Source organism: Scleropages formosus, chromosome 2 (assembly GCF_900964775.1).
Source record: "Scleropages formosus chromosome 2, fSclFor1.1, whole genome shotgun sequence".
Classification (NCBI taxonomy): Eukaryota; Metazoa; Chordata; class Actinopteri; order Osteoglossiformes; family Osteoglossidae; genus Scleropages; species Scleropages formosus.
The window spans coordinates 19656536-19683792 of record NC_041807.1 but is presented as its reverse complement, the minus strand read 5'-3'; the positions used below and the strand labels follow the sequence as shown (position 1 = coordinate 19683792).

Below are 27257 nucleotides of genomic sequence, written 5' to 3'. Positions count from 1 at the left end.
AGGGGGGCTGCACTGATTTTTACACCTGATCACATCATAATTTATGCCTTTATTGGCCAGGAACATTTGCACGGACAAGGGGCTGGACATGGTGGACATAAGGCAACAACATTAACATAATATCACAAGTGGCGCGTAACAAAGATTGAATAAAAAGCAATAAATACTGCACAAGTAGGTCAATAGCAAGGATGTGCATAAGCACATCTAACTAATATGGGGAAAGAAGAAGAAAGTACATAACTTATGTCATAAGTTACATTTTATAGATGACAGAGGGTGGCATAGCAGTTAGAACCGTGACTTCTGAATACGTGGTGTCAGGTTCAAATCCTCACTCTGTATTTACCCTTAAAATTACATTGTTGCATAAATGGGAACCGTAAGTCCTGGCAGGTTTCTGTACAAACCTACCGTGGACACTGATATAATATTTATGAATTAGTAATAAGGATGCTGTCCCCGATCCGTTCCGATCGCGGCCGAAGATCCCCGAGGACGCGCCCCGCTCCACTGCGCATGCGCGTTGCCCCAGTCTCCGATGCGCAGCTGAGAACCTGCAAGATATGGATGCTGTCAAAGCCCAAAGGAAAGGCCAAAAAAGAATCAAGTTATGAATCTATTAAATAAAGGTAATTTATGATGACGAGAGAGGCTATGCACAGCTTGTTGGTTTCTTGTTTTTTTTTGGGGGGGGGGGGTTGTTGGAAAATATGCCATGCCATGGTGTATCGTTTCAGCAGCGATCATAGACAGGACAGTAGGCTTGCGGCTTGTCATCTCGTAGTTATTGTGAGCAAGACCCCTTGCAGGTTAGCTTGTTAAATTAAATCGCGCTGTTATGTTTTTTTTTTTATTTAACCAAGTGACACCGTAACCAAGGGATCGTCTCGAAATTACCGTGCAACGCGTGGGAGAGGCGCACTTAGTTTCGGGTTAGGGTTAGGGGTTCCCGTTTCTTAGACCTTAGTTTTCCATGAAATTCCTTTATTTACCTGTACCATTAGTCATTCGGATCCAAGAGCTTAAAAGTGTGGTAGGAGCCCGACTGCGCTGTTCTGCAGTGAGTAAGGGATCGTCTCTAAACTACACGACTGTCACTCTGCAGCCTGTCCTCGTGCACTTCTCCAAGATCAAAACCATCCAGAAAATGTGTGGGATGTCATATTGGCAGAGTGACGGCGAAATGAAGTCTATGTTGCCTAATTCATCTTTGCCTTTTTAGGACACCAACTCAACCATTTTCTGCCGAAGGCAATGCCATTGCCAATGGGAGGACACGATTTTCGAGTGAATCTGATCATAAACTACGGCAGGCAGATCGGACGGAGTCTCCTCCTCCTCGCCCACTATGTCACGGTGTTTGTGAGCCTGGCCAGACGCTCCGTGACACTTGTCATGCTGTGTGCCAAGTGGACAATGGTGTTCGCGCACCATGCCGTGGCAGCCTTCGACACACTGCACTCCTACCTGCACTGGTGGAGCCGGAGGGGTGATGCTGTTGCCGTTGCCATGGAGATCTGCCCAGGAAGCGACACTGACTCTGCTGAGTCTGACTGACCGGCAGCCGGAAACAGAGGGAGGTCTGATGGAAGCCATTCCCCTGATGCCAAGAGCTAACAGCGGGGATTTTGGATTTGTACGGAGCTGACCCCAACTATTTGTTCGACATCCACAAGGGCATTTTCGCCAGTGGGTCACCAAATAAAGCCTCATCGAGGTTGAAGATGATTTCTGCTTCTGCAGAAACTCTATCTATATTCAAGAAGGGTCTGATCAGCAGCTGGTGTTAGTTATCGGGGAGTATAATCCAGCAAAGAACACTCATCAAGTCTTTCTGGCCATAAATCACACAACTGTTTCCACTTTACTGGACCATGTGGACCATGCTACTCTATATAGTAAGCCTAACCGCTGGCTGTTTACTGTTCTCCGTGAAGAAGAACGCTTCTCCTGGGCCGGATCGCTGCCGTGTGCGTTACCCTCAACGTCTTCCCAGAGGTTTCCCCCAGAGCTCCATCCGTTCGTTTTTGCTCCCTGGGTATGCGGATGGTCTGCACACCATTGCGGGTCCCTCCCAGAGAACTATCTGGAACTGCTCCAGGAGTTGCTTGGGCCTGAAACTAATGACCTTTTTTCCGGTGATGAACGCAGCATCGCATCAACAAAGATTTCTGCTTCCCGCTTCCTTTTAAGAGTCCGTTTTAATTGTTTAAATGTTTAAAAATGATTTTAGCCAAAAAAGGTCATTACAGCCATGCGTGAAATGTGAATACTCTTCAATATAGCCTTTTAGGAAATGAAACCTGTGTGTGGAGGTTTGCACTAATCCTGTTCTCTTGCACTTAGGGGTACCTTTGAAAGCGCAAAAGCACACAGTGTACATGGCCTGTGTGGTAAAGCTGAAATGTGTCCTGCAGCAAAAAAAAAAAAAAAAAAAAACTATACGGATTTATTAACTATTGTTAAGTAAAATCCAAGTGACTTTACCTGCTTTGCAGATGTTGAAAGAAAAGAATGGCAAAAAAACCTTATTTTGTTATGTTGAATACAGTGATTGTAAATGTGTGAATGGAATTATGTATAAAAAGAATAAAGAAGTGTAACAGAAATTTGAATAGTAATTTATATTCTTGATACAGTGAGCAGTGGAGAGCCATGCTCTTGCATTTGGGTTGAAATCCATTCACATGTGCGAACTTTCTGTGTTTTGCCCGTGTTCGTGTGGGTTTCCTGCCACACTCCAAAGACATGTTTCAGGTGGATTGGTGACTCCAGATTGCCTCTAGTGTGTGTGTGAGTAAGTGTGTAATGTTGCTCTGCTGTACAGATGTGTGAATCACTGCAGGGGTTTACTGTATTGTATTGAACGCTCTAAGTCACCTGGGGTAAAGGTGTCGGACGGAGTAAAAACTGGTTGATAATCGGTGTATTTCACTTTGGAGAGAAGCGTCTGCTGAATTAATAAATTTGAACGTGTTGGAGATCATACAGTTCTTTTCGTCACATCTGTCTTCCAACTATCTGCAATACAGTAACACTTCAGCTACTTTCATATTTTTATGTGAAGCCATGTAGAATTGTAAGAAAAGAAACTAAATGTCAGATTTTGGCAGTGCTTCCTCAGGATTGAATGAATGGAACATGTGCAGAAGTCATTAAAAGGTGGGGCGTTTGGACATTAATATTGTAATTGCAACGGTAATATAGGCCACAAACCAAAAAGCCACAATCAGCTTATTTGAAGGAGAAGAAAACGGTGAGGAGTTCGGTCCACAAAACCATCCAAAGGTGCTGATGCGGCAGTCTGGCTCCAGGCTGGTGAACGACGGTGTTTATCTCCGAGGTCACATGTCACGTGCGAGAGGAAGCGTCTGTCAGCATACACATGTCTGAGCCGTTTAATTGTGGATTACCGCACCGGGCCGGGAAAGGGACATGGGTCCGACCCCCAGGCTTCTATAAAAGGCGCTGTGTCCAACAGAGCTCTCGAGTCCCAGAGTTGTGTGACTGTGCGGAGAGATCCTCACACAGTAGACCAATCGGGCCAGTAGAAGGAGCGCTGTACCCCACCTGCACTCAGAGCCGACCCCCTGCGACCATGGGCAACTCGACCGGAAGCACAGTGGATGACCTCCAGGCTGTAGAGATGCACCTGTGGTACAAAAAGTTCATGACCGAGTGTCCCTCAGGACAGCTCACGCTGCATGAATTCAAGCAGTTCTTCGGGCTCCGGGGACTCGACTCCGAAGCCAATGCCTACATCGAGCAGATGTTCCGAACCTTCGACATGAACAAGGTACGTAGCGGCAGCTGCGGCAATAAAATTACCGGTCTGAAATGTACACAAGGGTGTAGACAGCAGTGAGCATCTTCATTGTCAAATAAGTAGGATTAAAATAATTATTTTTGTTACTGTTATTAAAAATAAATGGTATTAAATACTTAGGAACCGATAGTAATGTCCAGGGTGAACATCAGCAATTGACCAGTGTGCACTATACTTTATGGTTTACCAACAAGGGTGAATTAACATTCATATTCATTCAAATACCTGCACTGAAATTATTATGGCATAAATGAGGCATAACATATGTAGTATGACTCATGTACAATAGATATCACCTCTCATTTTCTTTTACAGGAGCCAATATCACTGTCACCCCGTTGTTCTCGCTTGCAATAATTAATATTGTATACGTAAATATTTCTCTGTAAATTTGTATAAGTAGTGACAGAAATACACCATGTTTTCCCATATTTATCTCTTAGACTAGTTTAGACTATTTGTCCTTTTCTTACATATATTTGTGTCTGCGATGAAAGACGGAATTGAAAGAAGTCGGGTTATGTTTCTCAGATGGGATTTCTGTGCGAGTGTGTTTTAGTAATATTTTAAAAAATTATTACCTGATGTTCGCAATGCCTATAGTCTTTCAGTACAATACATTCACTTTACATTTATCTGATGCTTTTCTCCAAAGAGACTTACAAGGTTAAACTCTTTATAACTATTTACCCATTTGCACAGCTGGTTAATTTTACTGGAATAATTTTGCGTAATTACCTCTCTCTAAGGCACTGCAGCTGGAAGTGGGATTCAAACCTGTGACTTCTGGGTCCAAAGACAGCAGCTCTGGAGACTAACGCAAATAGAGCTGAATGATGCCAGACTAATGACACCCTTTGCTGTTCTGTTTACAGTTGTGTCAGTAACATTATACTGTTAAACTAAAGTGTAAACACACTTATATTGTTAACTTGAGCACAATGCGTTAATCTGAGGAGGAATTACTGCACCCAAGGATTAGAGAGCATTAATGCTCTTCTAGTTCATTGTCTGTACGCTCTAGAGTGACACTGAAAGACAAGGTGGAAACTTTGAACTCACTTCTTAGTATAAAGAGTCTTGTGGAAAAAATCTCATTTCTGACAGGTTGTTTAGTGACTGATTTTCTCCCATCTATACTTTTCAATACCCTGCTCTTTACTGAAAAAAGCCCTTTTGGTAATCTTAAAGGTGACACTGATGTGTACCAAGAATGTTTCTTTACGTAAATTGTAGTTTTAATATCCACTTAGTGACACACGTCCTCCTTTGGGTCTGGATAATAATGGTGTTAGAATGAAACTGACCAATTTTTTTTTTTTTATATTTATTTATATTCCGACTCACGTGTGACAATGTGTGTCCTAAGTGACATACCCGAGTTACCATTAACAGTCATTGGATTATGTTGAAATTTGGCTCATCGATTTTATACTAGAAGGAATAATGTGAAGGGGTGAGACTTTGAAAGATATTTACAATTTTTTTTTTTTTTACTGGCATTCTAGCACACAGCAAATGGTTGATATTGTGTTCTGCTGGCCTTGTGCGTACCAAATGAAAACGACAGGAAACAACTTCCAAATGTTGTGGCCGGCTTTTGACCGGCTTTGCGCACCACCTGTTTCTAGGATGGATACATTGACTTCATGGAGTACGTGGCAGCCTTGAGTCTGGTGATGCGAGGCAAGATGGAGCACAAGCTGCGCTGGTACTTTAAGCTGTACGACGTGGACGGCAACGGCTGCATTGACCGGCACGAGCTGCTCAACATCATCAAGGTAGAGATGCGGCACCAAGAGCGCCGTGCAAACATCAGCATGTCCCCTCCGACACACAGAGCACAGTGACACCTGTTCTGGATGTTCTAACACACAGCATTTCCCCTAATGCCTTTCTTCCTCTTTTTTTTTTGTTTTTTTTGGGGGGGAAGCGTGAAGGTAGGAAGTGTGTGGCACTGTAGTGTGTGTCAATTATCTCCTTCTCATTGCTGTCAATGCTTGTCAGCAGCCTGTAGGATTACCTCACTGATCCCCTCCATACGCCTGATCAGCCCTTCAGATCCCACTGCTGACTCACATACGCCCATCAACTGCCTGGGACAATGCAGTGTGCCCCCTAGAGATGACTAGGAACCTTTAAGTAGTTAATATGTACGTGAAATGACCCTCACGGGTCGTGGCCATTGGGACCAGGGTTGAGAACCGCTGTTTACCCAACACGTGAACGTGCCTTATTCCCTTTCTGATGTCTCAACTCCGTCTCCCGTGTTCTAAGGCCATCCGAGCCATCAACGGCAGCGAATCTCAGGAAGTCTCAGCTGAGGAGTTTACCAACCGGGTATTTGAAAAGATTGACATCAACGGAGATGGTAAGTTTCCACTGAATTCTGGGAATTTAGGTTGTGAAACACCAAGGTCTCTCGTTTTTAACAACTTGTCCGCTCATCGACTACAGTCCAGATCAGTCGGTACTCAACGACCGCGACTCGAACCCAACAGTTGAGTGTCTGCAAAAGATGGGGTGAAAATTCACTTTGCTTCTGTGAGACATCTCACAACCTCAAATTGCTGAACTCTTTATTATATCTCATGTCTGAAAGGCCATTAAGTGTCATTCAGTCTCTGCTCTTCTGCCATCAATACTTTTCTATAATTTGTCCATTACTGGGAAAAAACCTTTTTGTAGTCCTAATGACGACACTGACTCATTTTTTTACCAAAAATGAGTAATTTTATGTAACAAAATAGTTTTTATTTCTACTAGCAACACACCTGTCCTTTAGTGATGTTAGACTTTTTTTCCCCCCCCTCAAGGCAGGTTTATATTAAATTCAGATAGAGGCAGGTACAACAATATAAACACCTCACAAATATACCAGTGAATCTCTTTATACAAAAGATTTCTAAAAACTGTACCTGTGACCCAAGTGTTTAATGTGGATGTGTTAAGTAAACCAGCGCTATGTGTGATAGTATTGTGTGTCCTTCATACATACTGTACATGTGATATACTCAAGTGAACATGAAAAGCAGTTGGATTATGCTGAAATCTGGCTCATATTGATTTTAGACCAAATGGAGTAATAGGAGGAGGTGAAACTTTGAAAAACATTTGGAAAATATCATTGGCACTCCACCCAATACACATCTAACTCAACAACTCGCCCATTTATAAAAAAACATACGAGGGAATGATATCTACTGACCCTCGAGAGAACATGTGCTCTTATTAATGCAGTGAACTGTGCAGAAGAGTATGTACTCTACAGGACATGCATATAAATGCAGCAGAAGGGAAAGGAGGCACAATCACAGCACCCCGAGCAGCACTGTGAGCACAGCAGAGCCCCACACTGACACAGCTCCTCTCCTGACCTGCAGGGGAACTGTCGCTCGAGGAGTTTGTGGCGGGGGCACGCAGTGATGATGACTTCATGGAGGTGATGATGAAGAGTCTAGATCTCACCCACATCGTGGCCATGATCCACAACCGAAGGCACAGCATTTAGACTTCCTCCTTCCCCCACCTCTCCCCCCCCTTCACCCTCTCTCTTCTGCTGTTACCCATATCAATTGTCTCAGTGCAGCTGCAGTTTTGCAAGGTGCACCCTGCTGGATGTTCTCCTAGTGAGAATTCTCCCAGGAAGCTTGGCATGGATCCAACCCCCCCCCAATAGCCCAGCAACAATAAGCCAACCGAAAACTGCCCAATCCTGGAGAGTGGATGGTCAGCAGATGGTTGAGCACGTCGAAGGATAACCACTATGGCTCACTGAAAATGACCCATAAAATATATTTTTTTGGTTCAGTCAAGTATCCCCACAAAGCAAAACTATGTCCTCTGTAATAAAGCCATGAGAAACATGAAAGATAACCTCAAGCAGCCCCATTACTGAGCCATCCTTTTAGTCCGTTATTGGCTGGCCATGACCTTCCTTTGTGTCTTGTTCTCTCAGGAATTTTAAGATAAAAGTTAAACCAGAGAACCCCAAACCAGACAAGTGGACTGACCAAACAGAGCAGGTGCTTATGATAGCCCTGTCAACCAAATGCAACATGAGCACTGCAGCGATTCTAGAGCTGGGCTTTTGGGCCTACTTACAGTGAGGTACAGGAGCTAACAGTGTCCTCTGGAACATGAAAATGCATTTCACGATTCTTCGGTTGTGGATGCAATGTGGCCGATCTAGTCCTTTTTGGTGCAATTATATTTTGGTGTATTCCTTGACAGTGCCATGGCTGTGTGTGGTATGCCCTCATAGGGCTCACTTAGAACAAATGAATAAAACTTTAAAAAAAAAAAGATTTCACTTTTCTCATTAAAGAAATCTCAGTCATTTACAAGTAAACACTATGTACACAGCTGCATAATATTACCTCAATGAAAGATGAAGACACCACAGCTACTAGCCTGTAATAGAAGTGCATGTTCCACACTATCATTTTACCATCCATCAACAGTAACTGCTCACTCTAAGTAGTAAATAATTGTAATTAGCTTTACTGGACAAGCAAAGAAATGTTCACCTGCAATGAGTCTCCTATCAACACCTGCAATCATACTCATGTCACTTGGCATCAGCTGAGTCACGCATCAATACCCCTAAATAACTGCATTAGAAGAGATTACAATGTCCTGACAAATTCTCTTTTGCTCAAAAACAATGCAGTTATGGAGATCACTCGTTACTGATTAAATCACTACCATTTCTCACCTGATCAACATTGGCCCAGCACATGTTAATGACACCTGGTGCTCACCACTCTGAACAGTGATGGCTCTACAGCTTCACCAGGCATTTCCCATCTCAACGCATCATGCGATTATCATGATTAAGCATCACCACTTAGATACATAGCAGCTCATACCATGTGGCCCAAGTGCAAAAGATCTCTCACACACACACAATGGAATGGCAGAAAAACAATACAGTTCTGTCTGCAGGTAGTTTCCTGATTACAGTTATAATTCAGATTTCAATCCCCACATTTACCTTTGCTAGAAGTAGGGGAAGAAGCTAAGATTGTTGAAACTGAGTATGAGACCCCAGTCCACATTAAACAATTCTGTAATAGTTGGGAACCAAACCATTCCAAGGGAATATCAATCCAATGACTGACTAACACCCAGAGGAAAAGATTATATATGTTGCAAACATACTATAATGTCAATGCAGACATTCAGATCAATATTGTTATCAATGGTAATAACATAATGGCAAACTGCTTCACACTGGTCAAGCTCTGGTTACCAGTTGCACCTGAGCTGCAATGACATTCACCTGTGTGTGTTATTGTCAGTTCAAAACCATTTATAACAATTACTTTTATTGTACATACACTGCAGGTGTGTCAAAGAACTGGATCTTTCCATCTGGTGGTGGAGCAATTGCAGCAATATTATTACAGCATAATTCAGTCAGCAATCATTTGTATAGATCTGTAAAAACAGCTACTTAGTTTTCAACCATTTTCAAAGAGTTTCCATGTAAAATATAAGCAAAACTAAACAAATAATGTGCAGTATTTCTCCTAAAAGCACTTTTGAGTTTGGGTACAACCCCAGAGCTGCAGGCATTCAAGTGCATTTGTTGGACTCCCCAATGTCCAGGTTTTGAACCCACCCTGGTCTCTGGAATTTGGTCCATGCGTCCTCTGTCTGTTCCTCCCAGCACTTTCCAGCCCAAGCTTTCTTTGTTTTCACTGCGCCCTACAGGAGGAAGGCTTTCCTGGTGTCTGCACCTTTGGCATCTCTACGTCCTGTCTGCTAAGGCCTATGTCCGCATGGCACACGGTAATGCACCATATGGAGCGAAAGGTGACTTGAGAAAGATTCAGTAATTCTAAGGAAGAGACTGAGCTTATTTTCCACACCTTAGAGTCTAATTGAGAATCTACAGACATTTAGTTTTGACCTCTTGTTAGTATAAACATCAAATGGCCAAAGGTAGAGGAGTGCATCACACTTGCTTCGGTATAGAGAGGGATCCTTTGACCATCTTTTAGTTGTAATTAGAGTAAACTGATACAGGCAGGTGGGGGGTGTGGTGGTGCAGTGGGTTTGGCCTGTGCCTGTTCTCTGGTGGGTCTGGGGTTCGAGTCTGGCTTGGGGTGCCTTGCGATGGATTGGTGTCCCGTTTGGGGTGTGTCCCCTCCATGACCACACTTGGGACAAGCTGCTTCAGACAATGTGTGTGTGATACAGGCAGCTACGGAGAGCCAGAGCAAAGAGAAGAGACACTGGGTAATACAATAACACAATAGGTGTGCAGGCTGATAACAATACATAGAGCTCATTGGAAGTTGCTTTAGAGAAAAGCATCTGCTAAATAAATAAATAAATTTAAGACCCATGGGAACACTTTGATGTTTGTTAGATGTAAGGACAGAACTAAGAGAAGAGGGGCAGATGGAGAAAAGTAAGGGGCCCAGTGTATAGCCCAGTGGAACACCAATTCAAAAAGACAGACACAATTTCAGTGTTAATCTTCTGTTTCCAAGCTGACATTGTGATCATTTTCTCTCCCCACTACTGCTCTTAACAGCCTGTTATATGAAAAAATCAAATAATAGCAAAAAAATCATCTTTAAAAGAAGGCTACTATGTTGCAGCATTTTATTAGTAAGCAAACTCTTGGGGTGCAGTAATTCACTTAAATGTGCTTGTTTGGCTTGAAATAGGGGCGGGGGATTTTGGGAGCTTATTTAAGGAGGTTAAAGGCAATGGTTTGAGTTCTTTTCTTCCTTGAAGTCATCCCAGTGTCAAACCTCCCTGATAAAACATCAGCACTTATGTACAGGTGAGTGGTTCTAGTAGCATTGTTCTGCCTTATTTAAAAAGTTTTAAGAAAGAAATCTAACAGTCCATAGTTTGCAGGTCATTTAGCAAGCCTGATAAAAGCTACCAAAGTGTGGTGTTCTAATTAAATTGACCGCAGCTACAATTTTGCTGTGTAAATCAATATAATTTTGTTTACTTTATAGACTAATTGATTGCTCCTTAATAAGATTAAACGCTCCTACCAGCTGGTGAGTGTTTTGTCGGTAAATATAGGCTCCTAAAAAGCTTTTCCCATTTTTATTAGTGGCTGCATTGATATCACATGCAACAAAAAGAGAGAACTGACTGTACTATGTATTATATGTTATGTAGATGGTACTGCTGTGGATTAACTTTCTTATTCTGCTTTGCATTGCTGACCTCTCTCCAGGGTTCTGGCCATACTGCTGTGCACATGCCTGCTCTTTCCAGGCTTAGTCTGTGAAAATCTGCTGTGCCTCTATTGCCCCCTGCAGATGAAGAACAAGTTCTGCCGCACAGTCCACTCTATGTGCCCCCCTGAGGAGCTGTGCTTCAGGGCAAAAGGGTACTACGCTGGTGACTTGGGGTTGACAGCCTCGGGGTGTATGACCAAGCAGCAGTGCACCATGAAGCACCTTGTTTCCTACAAAGGCACCAACTTCACCATGACCTACACCTGCTGCAACTGGAACTTCTGCAACTTGGCTCCGAGCTTCTCTTTCTTCAGCTCCGCCCTCCTTGTGGCTCCACTTGCAGCGACAGCCTTCCTGCTGACCCGCTGGATGTACTAGCGAACGAGGGCCGGACCCTCCGTGTCTCTTTAAGCGCGAGACTCTCGGCTGGGCTTGTGTTTCAAGATGATCTGGAAGAGGATCTTGTCGGCAGAGCTGTTTGGAATCAGCGACACGTACACTTCCTCGTGGGTGTGTGGTCTGTGCAGCGGGGAGGCAGATCAATAAGCGTCATTCGGTGGTCTTTGCCCTCTCGGCCTGTTCATACTGCTACGTGCCATTTAACCCCATGTCAAAGTGGATAATTTTAGCATTTCTGAAGTGTTTCTTCCTGAAAACCGAAGATAATTTTTCATTTTTTGTGTGTGTAGTCTTTTTAAATAAATCATCATCCTGTGTATTCCAAGCTGACCCTGGCTGTGTTGTGATGACTCTGCCCATCTGAATTCAGAACTAATGCTTATTCTCACCTGCAGTTATATTTTTCTTCTGATCTTGAGTATGTTGAGTGAGCTTCAGGGCTGGTTCCAGTTGTGGGAGGTTTGGTTCCAACTGCTATTTCTGTGGTGCTCCATTATACCCAAAGGGCAGCATTGTTTGAGTGCTTCAGTAACACTCTTGGGCTAAGTGGGCCAACCATCAACACACACACACACACACACACAGAGTGTGGGCTGTGAATGGAGGTCTGAACCGTACTTTATTTCCCTTGGATAAGGCTGCTGGGTTTCCCCAAAGTGGATATACATATATATATATACAGGAGATTGGTATAGAGGGGATACAGTGGGGAAGGAGCATCATAATACAGACTGCAAAACACTGACAGGGCAAATCTCAACTCCAGGAACTGGAAATAAGAACAGGAAGTAACAGCACAAGAGGAGGGAGGGGTGGTGGTCAGAATCTGACCCAGCTGTCTAATAACTTAACACTGAAAATAACAGGTTCTTCACACACAGTGCATCTTAAATATGTCACATGGAGAATTTTGCCATAAATATCTGCATTTTTGGGAACCAACATATATAAAAAAAATCAGATTTAAAAAAAAAAAAATCAGTCTCAAGGTTTTTTTTTTTTTTTTGTCTTTGATTATTTTCTGCCATCTTCCCCCAAGGCTGGGTGTTCAACCATTTATAAACCAGGAAAAACAAAACACGTTTACAGAGTTTAAAAAAAAACGGACCAACCAACAAACAAAGAAACAAAGTGAACGGAGTACCACAGTCAACTTGTCACAAAAAGAATCCACAGACACGCAGAACAGCAAGAACACAATACTCATTATCGCGTCATCTTCTTCGCCGTCGTCGGCGCAGATGGAGCCCAGCCAGCGGAGAGCCCCGTCTCCACCCTGACGCTGCTCCTTCGACGATGTCTTCATGCTTCACAGTGTGGTTAAAGAGGGCTGAAAGGTGAAGGCCAGGCCAGTAGCGCAATTTTAACAGTAATAACACAAACAGCGATCATGAAGAAACGATCAGAAACCCGAAAGTCCGCGGAAAGTAAACGAAACGGCTGGTCTGTTGCGCGGCGCCGTCCTTCCCGTCACCATCTGTCGGGGAAAAGCCTCGAGCCGCTGCCGCTCACATCTCCGAGGTGTCTGACTGGAGTGGGATGGTCGAAGGCTGATTAGAAATCCTCCGATGGTGGCGCTAGCCGGGGCGGTATGTCATCAGGACAAAGGGGAGAAGGGGTGTCGTGTGGTCAGCAGGTAGCAGGGTAAGTCCCCTGGCGCCATCAGGCATGCTGTCTCAAGGCCCGCCTCTTCCTGCTGTAGTAGTGGCGCAGACCCGTCTGCCGTGAAAAGTTCATCATATAGTTTTGCTTGCGGGTGCTGTGGGGAGAAGAGGAGTCAGAGGAAGGGGGTGCGTGGCAGGGGAGAAGGAGCGTTAACCATAAGATGCAACCCACGCTTGGACAGACATCTTGGACAGGTCCATGCTGGCAGCAAGCAGGCTGTCCTCGTCCATGTTTCCTCCATAACCTCAAACACTCACACGCCCTCCGTCTGTCCCCCAACGTCCCTTTCCGGATGCTCGGGATCGACCCCGATCACTATCCCGGTTTAGAGGACATTCTGCGTCGCGAGCTGCGGGGACCCAACGCCATCTGTGTAACAACGGGTATCGACCCTGGCACAGCCCGGCTGGCTAATGACTTTTTAATGTGACGGGACGTAAACCCATAACAGGTTTGGAAAATGCTCTTTTAACGCTGATAATTAATTTAAAGCCCCCGTCTCTCTTGCCCTTCCGTCAGCACGTTCCCCGGCGACCTGACAACGTTGTTCATAAAACCCATTACCATCTGCCTGATGAGATCAGTTCTGTTCCGCTCCCCAAACTAGAAGAGCTGCCCCGTCTGTGAGGACAAGGGGACAAACTCAAAGAGGTCGGCGAGACAGCTCAGGTGGAAAAGTCACACGTGTTAAACAGCGTGGTTTCTGTGTGAGTGGTTGAGGTTGGGGGTGGGGGTCATGGTCGGTGCCAGAGACTGAAGAATAGAGAGACAGAAAAGCAAAAAAAAAGAATGCAAAACAGTATGAAAATTGTTCTTGCTCAGCCTGTCATTGCCTCTTCTCTCCAGCAGGGCGGTGCCAGCGAAGAAGTGCAGCCAGGGGCCTCTGTAAAGCGGTGTGGGGGCAGGTGGGGGCATGCTCCTCACATCGACGTGTTTCCGAAGCGGCTTTTCTCGGGGTGAGTCAGGAGCACAAGGGGTGGACAAGGGCGACAGAGTGCAGAAGCCATGCAGGAGAGTGCGGGGGTAGGGGTGTGATGATACAGAGGGGGGGGGGCCTTTTCTGCTTCCCCTTCCTACCACTGCCTTGTGTAACTAGAGACTCGCAGTGAAGCTCTGGTTCGAAACATCTCAGAGATGCTCGGATCACGTGCGCTGACACCGCTCCACAATGACCACGGAACCATACACACTGGCACGGTAAAGCTACATGGTACAGCTACCGCAGGCCACACACAGCACAATCCTCACACACACACACACACACACACACGCGCGCACACACACACAACAGGCAATGTTTACAGTGCACATACGCAGGCCAAGTTTACACGAGCAGAAAACACTACTATTGTGCAGGTTGGATGTGTGTGCGTGTGTCTGGGGCCCACTCCACGGGACGTTTCACGTGGAAATGTGAATGCAGAGTAACTCTCCTATCTGAGCCGGTGTCTAAGCCGCAAGGGGGCCACACGTTCTGGGAAGGTCTCAGAATGTGTGCCAGCACGCCGCAAAAACAGCACGGCCCTCTTCTCTTCCCTACATACACATGTAACGTGATCGGTGGGGGCAGAGAGCGATTATGGGGGGTGGTGGTCTGGGGCATGGTGGTATGGCCGGGGAGCGTTACGGTCATGGCAGCGTGGTGAGGGGAACACTTACCTGACTCTACAGCCATGCCACAGGGAGCAGAATACAGAAGAGAGCAGAGGTTAGCGTGCGAGGGGGGAGGGGTGGGAGGGGGCAGCTGCCTTGCAGGAAGGTCCTGGGGGGCAGAGGACCCGGCCTGGTGGGGCAGTGGAGGAAGGTGGGGGGCATGTGGGAAGGAATGAGGAGCAGAGAGAGAGAGGAGGGAGAGACGCAGAAGGAGCGGGAGTAGGAGTAGGAGTAAGACGAGCCAAAAGGGAAGGGCTTACAAAGTCAATATAAGTAAAAGCTTATGAAGGACAAATAAAATAAATGAAACAACTTTCGTAAACTTGCAGAAAACAATAAGGCAAACCAATAAGAATGAGAACGAGGGGCCGGTGGTGACGGGTTAGTCGGGTCGGTGCGACCGGTCGGAGGAAGGGGGAATAACTGGGACAGGATGGAGGAGCAACTTGGGTGGAAGGAGCCTCCAGCGGAGGAGAGAAGGTGAGTGAGAAGGTCCTCTGAGGAGCACGAGACAGCAGAGGGCCATTGGAGGTGTCACGTGATGCCAGGACTGAGCGTCCGCCATCCTGGGCCTGTCTGGACCAGTGACTCGTCGCCTCGCCTCGTCCCCCCGGTGCCCTTTACACATTTATTCGGGTTGCAGAAGCTGTTCTTATGCTGTTGAGCAACTTACCATTATTTACCCATGTATACAGCTGGGTAATTTTTTTTTGTTGATAACTATTTAACGATTTTTTTTAACCATTATGCTAATACTCACAGGCACACCCACAAATGAGTAACACCGTACATAGTAAGACTGTCTTCCGGGCGAGTGAAGGAGGGGCACGCATGTGGCGATCAGCGTCTGCGTCTCGACTCGGGTTCAAGCGGACTTGGCCGAGCGAAGGACTGGCCGGCCTGTTGGTGTCAGCGGACAGTTTCCGCTGTGCTCGTTTGTCCACTTCAAACAGCTAAAGTGAGATCAGCTGTCCAAATATGGGTGGGGGGTGGACGTCCAGGTGCAAACGCCGACAGTGTGTGACTCATTCTCCCAGCGTTGTTACAGGTGCGCCAGAAATCAGAGGGTTTAATGAAAAGTCACACCCCGAAATACACTGATTCGAGTTACAAGAATTTAACTTTACAAGGAGTTTCATCTAACAACCCCAATTGGGTTAACAAGGTGCTTCTTCGTATTTATGAGGATTGAATTTGGATTTTGCACCTCTCAGCAGCTGACTGGAAAGAGTCCAGAGCGACCATCAGGGCTTCTTCTCAGTGACAGTTTGTGTCCCGCTGCATTCAGTTCTCATCCCCATCAGCCCTTGTTTTATAGTTTCACCTGTTATAATCTGTGATCATGGACTGTTTGGACCGTCCGGCCACGTCCACTTGTCCACTGAGTGTCACTTCATTTACTCTGTTTCCATTGATTTCTTTCGTCTTAACTCTTCTGTTTTGGTTCTTTCAAATAACATGCACACATTGATCATCGTGTGTGTGTGTGTGTGTGTATGTTTTGTCTATGAGTGTTTATTAAGTGTACAGTACATAATAGGTATGAAAGAGCTGAACGAGTGTAAGCACACACTCATACAGTACTATAAAGTAATGAAGAGCAACTACTATGTTACGTTATGATAACTAATGTCACCTATTGAAGTAACTGTGTCCATTTTAATAGCTTTTGGTAATATTTTAACATAAACGGGTGTCAGTTTTGGGGCTTTGGAACACATAAACATTTCCACCACTGAAAGCGATGGCAATTATATCTTTGATTTTTTTTTTTTCCAGAAATGTTTTACCCTCGTCAGATAACAGAAAACTGTACACCCTGTGTGGCAGATAGGGTGTTGGGGGCTACGGTTGGTGCTCGGTGATGGTGTCAGAGCAGAGAGAGGAGATGACCGTACCAAGGTGCTGCGTGACTGCTCACACTGGGTGAAAGATCTTAATGAGAGGAGAAGCTGATGGAGCGAGTGTGTGTGTGTGTGTGTGTGTGTGTGCGTGCCTCCTGGGGCAGGAAGGTACTCACAGGACAACTTCAACGTGGTCTAGCGCCCACTGGTCGTGACCAGCTCCGCCGTGGCGAGGCTGCCACCATCGGAGGTCCACCCCCTTCACCCGGGCCTCCCTGGGGTGTGAGAAGAGAGTGTGTAAACGTAGACCGGTTACATCAGTGTGTAATTGTACGGTAGGACCTTCCTGCGCTGAGCCTGGTGGTCCGAACGCACTCACAGTGGGATGTTGTAGGACACTCTCTGGGCTCGGATGAAGTCCTTGGGCTGGTGTTGGGCGATAACATGCCAGCTGACTCCGTGGTTGACGCTGTACTGCAGGAGGACTGCCCGGTCCACGGTGTCAGGTCGGTCCAGCGCAGCGTTACAGCTGTCCGTCTGGGAGACGCTGCCGATCTGCAGCACGAACATGATCTTACTGTGGGAGGGAAGCACAGAGATCAGGGAGGCGGAGTGAAGAACGGAAAAACGCACGGTTTCATGTTGCCATTTTGGGTAAGAACCAGCGCGTCATTTATGGATCCGAGTCTGCGATATTTCACTGATAAACCAGGGAAATGGATTCCTTTACAAAGAACAAAGAACCACAGCAAATTCTTTGTGTGAGTCAGCACACTTGGCCAATAAATCTCATTCTTATTCTCATTCTCTCAGATTTGAATTTTTAACACCGATGTCTGCTGGCTGTTTATTAATCTTGAAATATGAGATCATTTTACTTCAAAGGCCCAAAAGAGTAGTAAAAGTAGTTTTACTTTATAAAAAAAAAAAAAAAAAAAAAAAAAGCCGTGATTAAAAATATCACTGATTACTTAACATGGGTTTGGTGGGAATTCATTTCCTACATCAGAAGAGGGTGGTCAAAACTGCCGTGGGGGCATCGTGACAAGAGCCGCTGTTTTTTTGGACCCAACGAGCACAGGTTTGACTCTCATCTCTTGAGCAAGGTACTTACCCAAAATTGCTCCAGTAAAAAATACTCTGGTCTGTAAATGGGTAAATCAGCGTAAGCAACAGTGTAAGTCGCTTTGGAGAAACGTGTCGGGTAATGAATAAATGCAGTAAATACAGTAATCTAAATTTAATCCAAGTCAGTTTATGGTCCACATGCAAACCAGCCTAGAGAATAAATCGCTGGCCAAACTCTGCGGTCTGTTAAACCCACAAGCAGGGCAGGCGCAGGGTACCTAGCTCTGGTGAGGTCCAGGGGCTTGGTGATGGCCTGCCGCATCTTACACCCATCAAAGTAGAGTGAGTCTCCGTGGGCGTGGGGTGACAGCTGGCCACATCCACTCCCCACTCCCCCTCCCTGGATTAGCTGCCAGTTCTCCTCCAGCACACTGCCAGACTCAAAGTTGTCCTTGATGGAGCTGGGTAATTCAGTGCTGGTGAGGGAGCAGTCATCACCTTGGTGGAAGGAGGGGACGAGGTAATGAGGAAAGGAGAGAACACGTTATACACAAACATTGTGCTGCATCGCAGATGTGGTTGCAAACGTATGTGAGATCCATGCAGCCGTCCGCACATTTTAAATAAGCGACTATTCAGTGATGTGACAGTGATCCACGGTCAATCCTGGGAAAAGCGGGGTAAACCCTGGAGAGGTCATTACATCATAACACACATCAGATACTTGATCTCATGAGCCATATGAATGCAGGAACATGCAAGTTTCTTGAGGCTGCTTAGTGTGGCTTCATGTCATCTAAATGAACTGCTGACGATATGAAAAATTATTTTTAAAGTTATTTTTAATTTTACTGACAGCACTGTACTTTGCAGCCAAAGCAGCATTTTTATCATGTGTTCCTATGATGCAAACTATCAGGGACACCAACCGTGATGCCCTTCGTCACAGATGCAGACGGCACCGCTGGTGCAGTAACCGTGTCCGCTGCAGAGTCTGGGACATGCCTCCCCGATATACACATGATCCACTCCCCAGCCCTGTCGCTCGCCAGCACCTTCTTTCTGGATCCAGCGGAACTGCGTCGCACTGCAGGCGAGAGAGGGGCAGAGAGGTGGGAAAACGCAAAGCAGCAGGAAGAGGGGCGACAAGAAATGTTGTAATCAGCACAGTTGTTATTCTCACTTCATAACAGCGGGTCGCACTGGTGCCTTACATCTCTTGGACAAAGGTATCAGCTTTGGAGAAGAGCATCTTCAAACTCAATAGATATAAAGCTAGAACCTTTTGTGTGACAAGTATGAGGAGAGACAGGTAGATCGAAAGTGGTTTTCATACCCAGAGGAGACATGGTCAGGCAGCTGGACTGTGACCCTGGTCCAAGCCGAGCTGTTGACTGGACTATAAGTGGTAGCCTCGTGGAACTGGAAGGGGGAGCATCCCACATTGTTCACAGAGGAAGGGAGGCATTCCGACTGAACCAGCTGCCATGAGTCCGACCTAGTGAGCGGTAAGGGGTGGGGTAGGGACACCAGAGTTCATTGGCCGCACATGCTGGTGCACACCCTTGATTCACACCCACTGTAAAAAGGCTCCACTGGAAAATGCGGTATGTGGACATGGAGATTTGGAGCGATGTCGCTCTCCATCACCTGGCATCCTTCCGGTACTCCAGCATCACAGAGTGGTGGTCATCACAGCGATCGGCCTCGCAGCCCACCACAATCTGCGTGAGTCAAGGAGTGAGTTACATGGGAATGTGGGTCAGACGCAAAGTCATCACTGTAAACAGTGCTATGCATTTTACAACCAGATGCCTGGGTTGCTAGAAGGCTCTGACCTTGAACTGGAGGATGTATCCAGGCTGGACGATGAGCTCACGCGTTGCCAGGATGTTATGAGTTCCGTCCTCGTTCTTGTTGGGCCAGTAGAGATGGAAGGATGGGTTGCCGCAGAAGCCCGCCGTGCGGACTGCATTGGGGTAAAAGCTCCAGCTCTCTTCATGAGATGTGCCCTCTGGGAAGAGGTGTTGGACCAATGGAGAAAAGGAGGGAAGTAGGGAGGGAGGACCATAAAGAAGGCAGGGTTAGAACACCAGAAACACAAGGAATCACCACAATGAATATTTTTCAAACTCTTCAGAAATAACAAAAGTGCCAGGAAGAAATTCAGAATGTAGTTCTCACCTTCGTCAAAGGTATCCAGAAGGGTGCTTGGGTTGATGTCGGAGCCCCCCACCAGGATGTTGTCCAAGGCCCACTGAGCACGGTCCAAGCTGGGTGTGGCCAGGCCGGAAAACATGGCGAAGGGTTGCCACCAGCGAAGGCGAGTGGAGTTGGTCAACGCTCCCTCTGGCAGCACTATGTAGTCCCTCCGCACAGATACATACTTCAAGTAGTCCATCTCATGTAGCAGAGTCCAGGACACGCCTACAAGAAGAGGAACGTGAAAAAACAAGAACACGGCAGCATGGAATGCAGGACTGTTGTCTTCTAGTCTTTGGCTTTTGAAACCTAGGGTCAAAGATGTGACGAGGCTGTGTTCAAAGTGGAGATCAGACTTTGGGGAATGGCAGCACCTCCGTCGGTGGAGTAGTCTAGCAGAACGCCCTCCTTGCGGCAAGTGGGCCTGTGACACATGGTCATGTTGTCTTCACTGCCGATCCTCGCCCAGTATTCCACAAACCTGCACACAATGGGGCAATGCTCAGTGTTTCATGCCAGGAACCATCGATTTTCATGCCAACATTTGGGAACAAAGTACACTGACTTGGCTCCGCGGAGGTCAAGATCCACGGTGACAGCCTGCCTTGCGTTGGCACCTCCAAAGTAGAGGGCAGTTCCTTCCACCAGCACCCCGCAGTCAGTGCAGGGGTGACCGCCCTCCAGTACCTGCCACTGGGGGTCTGGAGATCCCTCCCAATCAAAGCGTTCCTTCAGGGAAGCCTGTGGAGCCATGAGAGAAGAGTAAGGTTCTAAACCAGGGGATTCAGGATTGGTTCATATAGCGGGTTGATTACGATTCATGGCGCTTGCTGTGGGTGGGTTTTGACGTGGACAGTGGGCAATGTTCGTACCCTTAGCGGAGCACTGGCATGACAGCTGGGTCCAGAGAAGCCTGGGTCACAGAGGCAGCGCTGGTCCAGGCAGTCACCATGGCCTCCGCAGTGGCCTTCGCATGCCGGCCCAATGTAGAAGTTCTCTAACGCCCACTGGGCATCTGAGTGCTGCTGGTAGAATCGGAACCGCACGGATCTGCCAACACACACACACACACACACACACACACACACACACACTTCATGATACAATCTGGTTCAAACCTTCCGTCACAGTTTTGACAGCTACTGACAAACGGAGGCAGCATCAACAGGCTTGACCTGACGACAGTGCTACGGGGCACTTTTTGAGTGGCTTGAACGACTCACGTGTCCCTCAGGCTCTCTGGCAGTGGGTACACCACACGCTTCCACCCCTCGGCTGGGAAGAGGACAGAGGGCTGGGACACCTGGCCCCCACACTGTGGGTCAGCTGGCAGACACTGGGGAACCAGGTACTTCCAGGACACCCCAAAATCCACAGAGTACTGGACATGCACCTGCCTCTCGGCTGGGCGGTCTGGCATTCCGCAGGCCATAGCCATCTGCGTAAACACAGGCCAGACTCAGCATGGACCTCAAGGGCATAGAGGTGTTCTAACTTTTTATTTAAAAAAAAAAAGCCTTGAGGTAATTTAGCGATGGATGAGTGTAGAACAGGCACAGGATTGCCTTCTGACCTTGAACTGCATGACCCAGCCATGGTCAGGGATGATGTCATGGGTGACAGCGTACACCTCCCGCCCGTCCACACTGCCACACACCATTACGCCATCTGAGGAGCCACAGAAGCGCTGGACCAGACAGTCTTCGGAGAAGAGCCAGTGGTCACTCACTGTCCATCACAGAGAATGGGACATGTATTACGACTTCATTCTCCATCAATGTGCGAGGGTACGGTCAGTGCCCTCCTGCTGTATGCATTCAGTTAAGTTATGGGTTCCGTGGCACAGCAGTGAAAAACACGAAGTTACCAGTGGCGGTCTCTTCAAGCTGGGTGAGATGGGCAACGCGCCCCATGGGGTCTCCGTCGGCCGGGGACCTCTCGTGGTTTGGCAAAGCAACCCCGCCAAAAGTGTCCAAGATCTGAGCTCGGGGGTCAGAACCAGCAATGAGCACATTGTCCAGCGCCCAGTCACTGCGGTCGGCTCCGTCGTGTTGCGGCTGCCACCATCGGAGGCGCGCTCCCTCCTCCCGTGCAGCAGAGGGTAGCAGCACATTTACAAACCTACACAAAAAACACACAGGGAGCTGAAGGGATGGCACTGGGGTGCGTAGGAGTTTCTGCCAGCAGGCTCTCTTCAAGTGTGCCGTGCTGTAGGAGTGTTCTTGCATCCTGTGTTGGACAATGCATAAGCTGAACTGAAACCAAGTCATACCCGGGCTTGCTGTACTGGTCGTAGAAGATCTCCGTTAGCAGGTTCCAGGTGACTCCCCCGTTGAGGCTGAACTCCAGCAACACTCCCTGGTTACGGTTGCTGGGGGGTGCCAAGCAGCCATACATGAAGTAGAACTGGACAAACTCAGCGTTGGTCAGGTTCAGGTCAACGGTGACAAGCTGACGACTGCAGCCCTAAGGACGAGATGGACCAGGACGGTAAAACAAATGTTTAAATATGAACTGGATTTGGACCCAGAGAAAAGCAGCAAGCTGCAGAACTCTCAAAATAAAGGTACTTATTTTAAGCTTGTATGGTAATATTTGTAAAAGTGAAAAACTGCAAGTTCGGTACATTGATTTCTGAGAAAGTGTCTGCTAAAGAAACAGTAATGTAATATGTAATAATGTCATAGTTCTTTGTTTTTTCTCATTTTTTACAGTGTCACTGTGTTTGCTCTAATTTTTCACAATGCATTTATTCAGTTCAGGTTTTGTGAAAGGATCTAAGGGTCTAAGGCCCCTCATACCCCACTGAAATGCAGCGCGTCCCCTGACGCAACAGCCCCGCATACACTGCTGAGCTTCCCCCCTGTCAACAGGAGCCAGCTGCTGGTGGCCGGCGGGCGGCTGAAGCTATCTTTGAGCTGAGCGGGCAGCGGGACTTGCGGCTCGTCGCAGTACACCCCACCCCAGTCTGGGTCACATCTGAGGAAGAGGTGAGTTGGGGGGAACAATACAGGGTTTCAACCTCATGGTTGCCTCAAAGTAGTCCACCCCTTCAACGTCAAAACTGTACTGGAGTTGTACAAAAACACATTCTGAGACTGAGGGTCCGGCTATGAGTCTAAAACCTGTCACAGCCCAGTTAACATTAGGGCTCGGCACCAAAACACAGCCAGTAACCGCACTGGTCCACACAACGCAGTTGTTGGACAAGCCCCATCCTATGATGCCCTATGATTGGTGTAGTTTTAATTGAAAGGAAAGATAAGCAGCAGAGTTGCAAAATGAATTAGAAAAAACGAAATATTTACGGCAAATAGGAGCACGGACACGTCTTGTATATGATGTTACTTTAACCTCTTTCCTGCTCCTTTACTGTCCTCCGGAGACAAAGTGTTGGCAAACCTGGTCAATTCAAGTGTGTGTTCTGACCGCGAGACACACACCCCAGGAACACTTACACACAGGTGCTCTGCTGGCAGTGGCCGTGTCCGGAGCACATGTCTGGGCAGCCGTCGCCAACGTACAAGTTGTCCAGAGCCCACGTCTGCTGCTTGTCAAAGGGGGCCTGCTGGTACCAGCGGAACCGAGTAGCGGGGGATCTGTCGCACGACACACATCGCATTCATTGACATCGCAAAACACAGTACAGCTGCCTTTATGACCGTTACGAGAGTGGCTTCGGAAGAGAATCAGATCAAGACCGATTGAGTCGCCAGCTCTCGGTAGAGTACACACTTCCTCAGTTTGCGCACAACACGGCTGGGTTCAGTTCAAAGTTTTATACCATCTTCATATGTCTAAAGGTAGATTGGCAAGGATTTACTCTAATCCATTGCGCAATAGATGTGAACTAACTGCTGCCTCTCTGTTCTCACTTAACCACCTTGTAGACCACAGTATTTGGCCCTCTGTCCACTACTGCAGATGTCACAGTTGCACCGACACCGTTAATAGTACTTTTTGGTTTTCTCCTTGATGGGGTTTCCTTAACAAATAGCCATTGTGACAGAATCACCTTCACATCTCTGCTGGCACATCGTCTCTTTGAAAGGAGCTCAAGAAAACGTGTCCCTCGTCTCATGCGCATGAGGTCAGAGACGGGACTCATTTCTTGAAGTCGAACAAGATCAGATCAGACACGTATTTCAGTGTTCCACTGTGCAATGTTTTTGTATTTGAATTTCAATTTACGTTGAAAACACTACTTTACTTGACCCTGGAGATGCCAGGATGGCCTTTTTACTACAATATGAAATTGACTCCGGTCTCAGAATGTCTTGTTCATATATTTTTTTGTGTTGTTGTTGTTGATTTATTTCTGGATTTTTTTCATTACGTGTACTGCTATGTTTGTGTGCGTTTCCATGAGGTGCTCTGGTTTCCTCCCACGGTCCGAAGATATGCAGTTCAGGTGAAGCCGTGATGCTAAATTGCCTGTAGAGTGCGAATGGAGTATTTTTATTGTCAGTTAGTTCATTAATGCGTAGGGTGGGTGCGAGAGTTGGGGACCGCTTTGTATAAAATGGGGCTATATACAGTGATTGTTGTCTGTATCACTCACCATGTTTCACGGTTTGAAAAATCTTAAAATTTAGAGAAAAAACACGAAAAGGCTGATTGAAACTGAGACCGCGGGGAAAGCCAAATCCAGAGCACCATGAGACTTGCCTTGCATAGGGAGGGATGGGCACGGTGACACGCCCCCATTTGTTGTAGACGTCTGAGACCAGTAGCCTCTGGAGCGTGTAGGAGGAGCAGTCCGGGCTGCTGGGAAGGCAGTCCCTCACCAGCGGCTGCCACGAGAGGCCCAGGTCCAGGGAGTACTCCAGCTCTACAGCTGTGTGCAGACAAAAACGTAGACCAACAAATCACAACAACGCCAAGCTGCTGTTACGACAATCTTTGTGGACTCATCCTTCCATCGTGAAACTCCAACCGCGCTTCTCCCTAGTTCCTTTTCTCTGAACTCCACCGACACCATGGCGCACGGTGAACCGAACTCACCATAGCAGGAGTTTGTGACGGAGCAGGAGGCCGAGAAGTCGAACTGGACGAAGGCATCCTGGCCCACGCTGATGTCCGTGGTGACGGCGTAGCGCGTATTGGACTTTTCGATGAAGGCAAAGGCCTCGCCCTCAGAACCACACACTGGCATGCGGGTGCCTCCTGGGTGAAGCAACCAGGAGCGCTCATCCATGGAGGAGAAGTCATCCTCCAGGGGGCCCCACCCACTGGCACTGCCCCCCACCACCACCTGGTGTAACAGAGCACAAACGTGTAATGCCAGTCTGAAGCAGAAACTTGCCCTGTTTTACCCAGACTGTACTGCTCACCTGGTCCATTACCCACGGGCTGTGAAAGTGTCCCTCCTCGGAAGGCTGCCACCAGCGCAGGCGTGTAGCCGGGGTGCGTGCGCGAAGCGGGATCTCTAGGGCCACCAAGCGGGCATGGTTGCTGTTGTTGCTGAAAAGAAACTCCTGCAGCAGTGACCAGGACAGGCCTCCGTCTACAGAGAACTGCAGGAGCACAGGCTTGGAGCGAGGGTCCGGGGGAGCCTTGCCGCAGCCCAGTCGTAGGAAAAACTGCACAAACCTGTGGAGGGATGGGGGGGGTCACACATAAATGAAGGTGTGTGTTGTTGTATGAGGATCCCTAGAGGCATGTGTGTTGTACCTGGCATTGGACAGATCCATGTCGGTGGTGACCACCATACGAAGGCCGTCTTCGCTGAAGAACAGGTGGTTCCCACTGGTCATGATACCGCACTTACGGGAGGGTTTGCCACCACTGAGCAGTGTGAAACGCTCGCTGTCTATAGAGCTCCCTACACCCAGAGAGGACAAGGACAGCAAATGGCAGCTTATCGACTAGGACACTGGATAGACCTTCTCCAAACCCTACTGTCACTGTACTTGTGTTATGAACATTTGAGTTATGAATTTTACAGATGCAGATATTTCACGGTTTATTTTTAATTGCATTCTCCTCACAATTCTATTTTCCAAAATTCCTGCAAATGACACACTTAGTCAATAATACTCAAAGTCAAACATTTTTTTCCACTATGTTCTCCCTACATGATCCTCCATTACATTCCGATAACTCCGGATGCACGGGAGGAACACAGCACTATCTTGCATGTATACAGCAGGACACAAAATATTGAACAGGAGGTAGTGGACATGACTTTTTAAAAAAATTTCGGTAATTTTTAAGCAGATTTAACGAACATTGTTTCAAGTTCCATGACTCATGTCCTAGGATAGGGGAACACTGAGACCTTGCACTGTAGATGCTGTTTTTAAAAATAGAAAAAAGCAAATAAAAATCTTACAGAAAATTTTTCATTCAGTAGCTAACAGCATCTAACCTATACAACTAAATTAAGGTACGTTTATTTTATATCTTTCATTGATTGTGACATACAAACAATTAAGTTACAATCAGAGTTCTGGCTCCAGTTGTGCTCATAAGATGGGATCCAAGTGTACCGCCATCTCATTTTAACAGTCTTATACCTTTTATCTTAAAACAAGAGAAACAATAGTCCCATTAATGCTGAATTAAACTACAAAACCCTGAATCTCGAAGGCAAGACGAGAAACAGCCGTGTTAGTTACTGACCACTTCATACCATTTGCAAGATTTGGCTTGAAACTGGACATCTCACACAGGTCACATCACAGATTCTATGTTCACGTCAATGAGCATCTCCAGTACCTTCAAAGTCCTCCTTCAGGAAGTCAGGGTTGGGGCCGTCAGGCACGGAGCAGGTAGGGCCAGAGTATCCCGGGTCACACGCACAGTGGGTGCCCCCTACACATGCCCCTCGCCCATTGCACATGTCCCGGCACTGGGGACCAATGTATACGTTGTCCAGGGCCCAAGTCGGGGGAGGCGTGCCACCTACGTAGAAGCCCTGGTACCAGCGAAACCGCACTGACCTGCAGGGGTACAGCAAAATTTTGACAAGCGTCACCATCCTAACCCTCACTTATGAACACTGAGCTGAAATATATATCTGAAATATATTATATAATGCAGAAGTATTCTTCATCTGAAATGTTTCTGAGCGCACTTCATATGGAAGCAATACATACACATACACACACACACACACACACACACACACACACACACACACACACACACTGTCCAAAACCGCTTAACCGAAGTGGGGTTGTGGCGAACCCCGGCAATACAGGGCACAAGGCTGAAGGGGGGAGGGGACACACCCAGGAGGGGGCACCAGTCCATCGCAAGGCACCCCAAGCAAGACTCAAATCCCAGACCCACCGGAGAGCAGGACCTGGCCAAACCCGCTGCGCCACCAAGCCCCCAAGCAATACATAGACATTTAGATATGTCTCATAAGTCGTT

The 27257-nt window shown here is 47.1% G+C and overlaps 3 protein-coding genes across 6 annotated transcripts in view; 2 read left to right on the top strand and 1 right to left on the bottom strand.

Moving 5' to 3' along the window:
• The first annotated feature begins 3601 nt into the window (after window positions 1-3601).
• Window positions 3602-7340, top strand: guca1aa (guanylate cyclase activator 1Aa). Its single transcript, XM_018747245.1, has 4 exons — window positions 3602-3799; window positions 5461-5610; window positions 6107-6200; window positions 7213-7340. Exons 1-4 carry the CDS (start codon window positions 3602-3604, stop codon window positions 7338-7340), a joined length of 570 nt encoding a protein of 189 aa, XP_018602761.1.
• A 3258-nt stretch (window positions 7341-10598) lies between these two features.
• On the top strand, window positions 10599-11752 carry bncr (bouncer). Its single transcript, XM_018747275.2, has 2 exons — window positions 10599-10631; window positions 11043-11752. Exons 1-2 carry the CDS (start codon window positions 10624-10626, stop codon window positions 11422-11424), a joined length of 390 nt encoding a protein of 129 aa, XP_018602791.1. The 5' UTR covers window positions 10599-10623; the 3' UTR covers window positions 11425-11752.
• Window positions 11753-12040: 288 nt separating this feature from the next.
• reln (reelin) overlaps window positions 12041-27257 on the bottom strand; it is a 94405-nt gene continuing 79188 nt past the window's right edge. For 2 of the 4 annotated variants that reach the window (XM_018747417.2, XM_018747418.2), the window contains exons 42-65: window positions 26598-26821; window positions 25551-25701; window positions 25211-25469; window positions 24882-25131; window positions 24546-24714; window positions 23336-23476; window positions 22679-22856; window positions 22150-22343; window positions 21745-21998; window positions 21451-21605; window positions 21101-21315; window positions 20750-20927; window positions 20443-20618; window positions 20252-20358; window positions 19860-20102; window positions 19514-19689; window positions 19326-19399; window positions 19012-19173; window positions 18605-18762; window positions 17954-18173; window positions 16987-17184; window positions 16784-16882; window positions 14770-14775; window positions 12041-13204 (exon numbers count right to left, since the gene is read on the bottom strand). In XM_018747417.2, the coding sequence (XP_018602933.2) occupies window positions 13108-13204; window positions 14770-14775; window positions 16784-16882; window positions 16987-17184; window positions 17954-18173; window positions 18605-18762; window positions 19012-19173; window positions 19326-19399; window positions 19514-19689; window positions 19860-20102; window positions 20252-20358; window positions 20443-20618; window positions 20750-20927; window positions 21101-21315; window positions 21451-21605; window positions 21745-21998; window positions 22150-22343; window positions 22679-22856; window positions 23336-23476; window positions 24546-24714; window positions 24882-25131; window positions 25211-25469; window positions 25551-25701; window positions 26598-26821 (4084 nt within the window). In that variant the 3' untranslated portion in view covers window positions 12041-13107. The remainder of the gene's footprint in view (window positions 13205-14769; window positions 14776-16783; window positions 16883-16986; window positions 17185-17953; window positions 18174-18604; window positions 18763-19011; window positions 19174-19325; window positions 19400-19513; window positions 19690-19859; window positions 20103-20251; window positions 20359-20442; window positions 20619-20749; window positions 20928-21100; window positions 21316-21450; window positions 21606-21744; window positions 21999-22149; window positions 22344-22678; window positions 22857-23335; window positions 23477-24545; window positions 24715-24881; window positions 25132-25210; window positions 25470-25550; window positions 25702-26597; window positions 26822-27257) is intronic. The other 2 variants (XM_018747419.2, XM_018747420.2) reach the window with 1 other exon arrangement.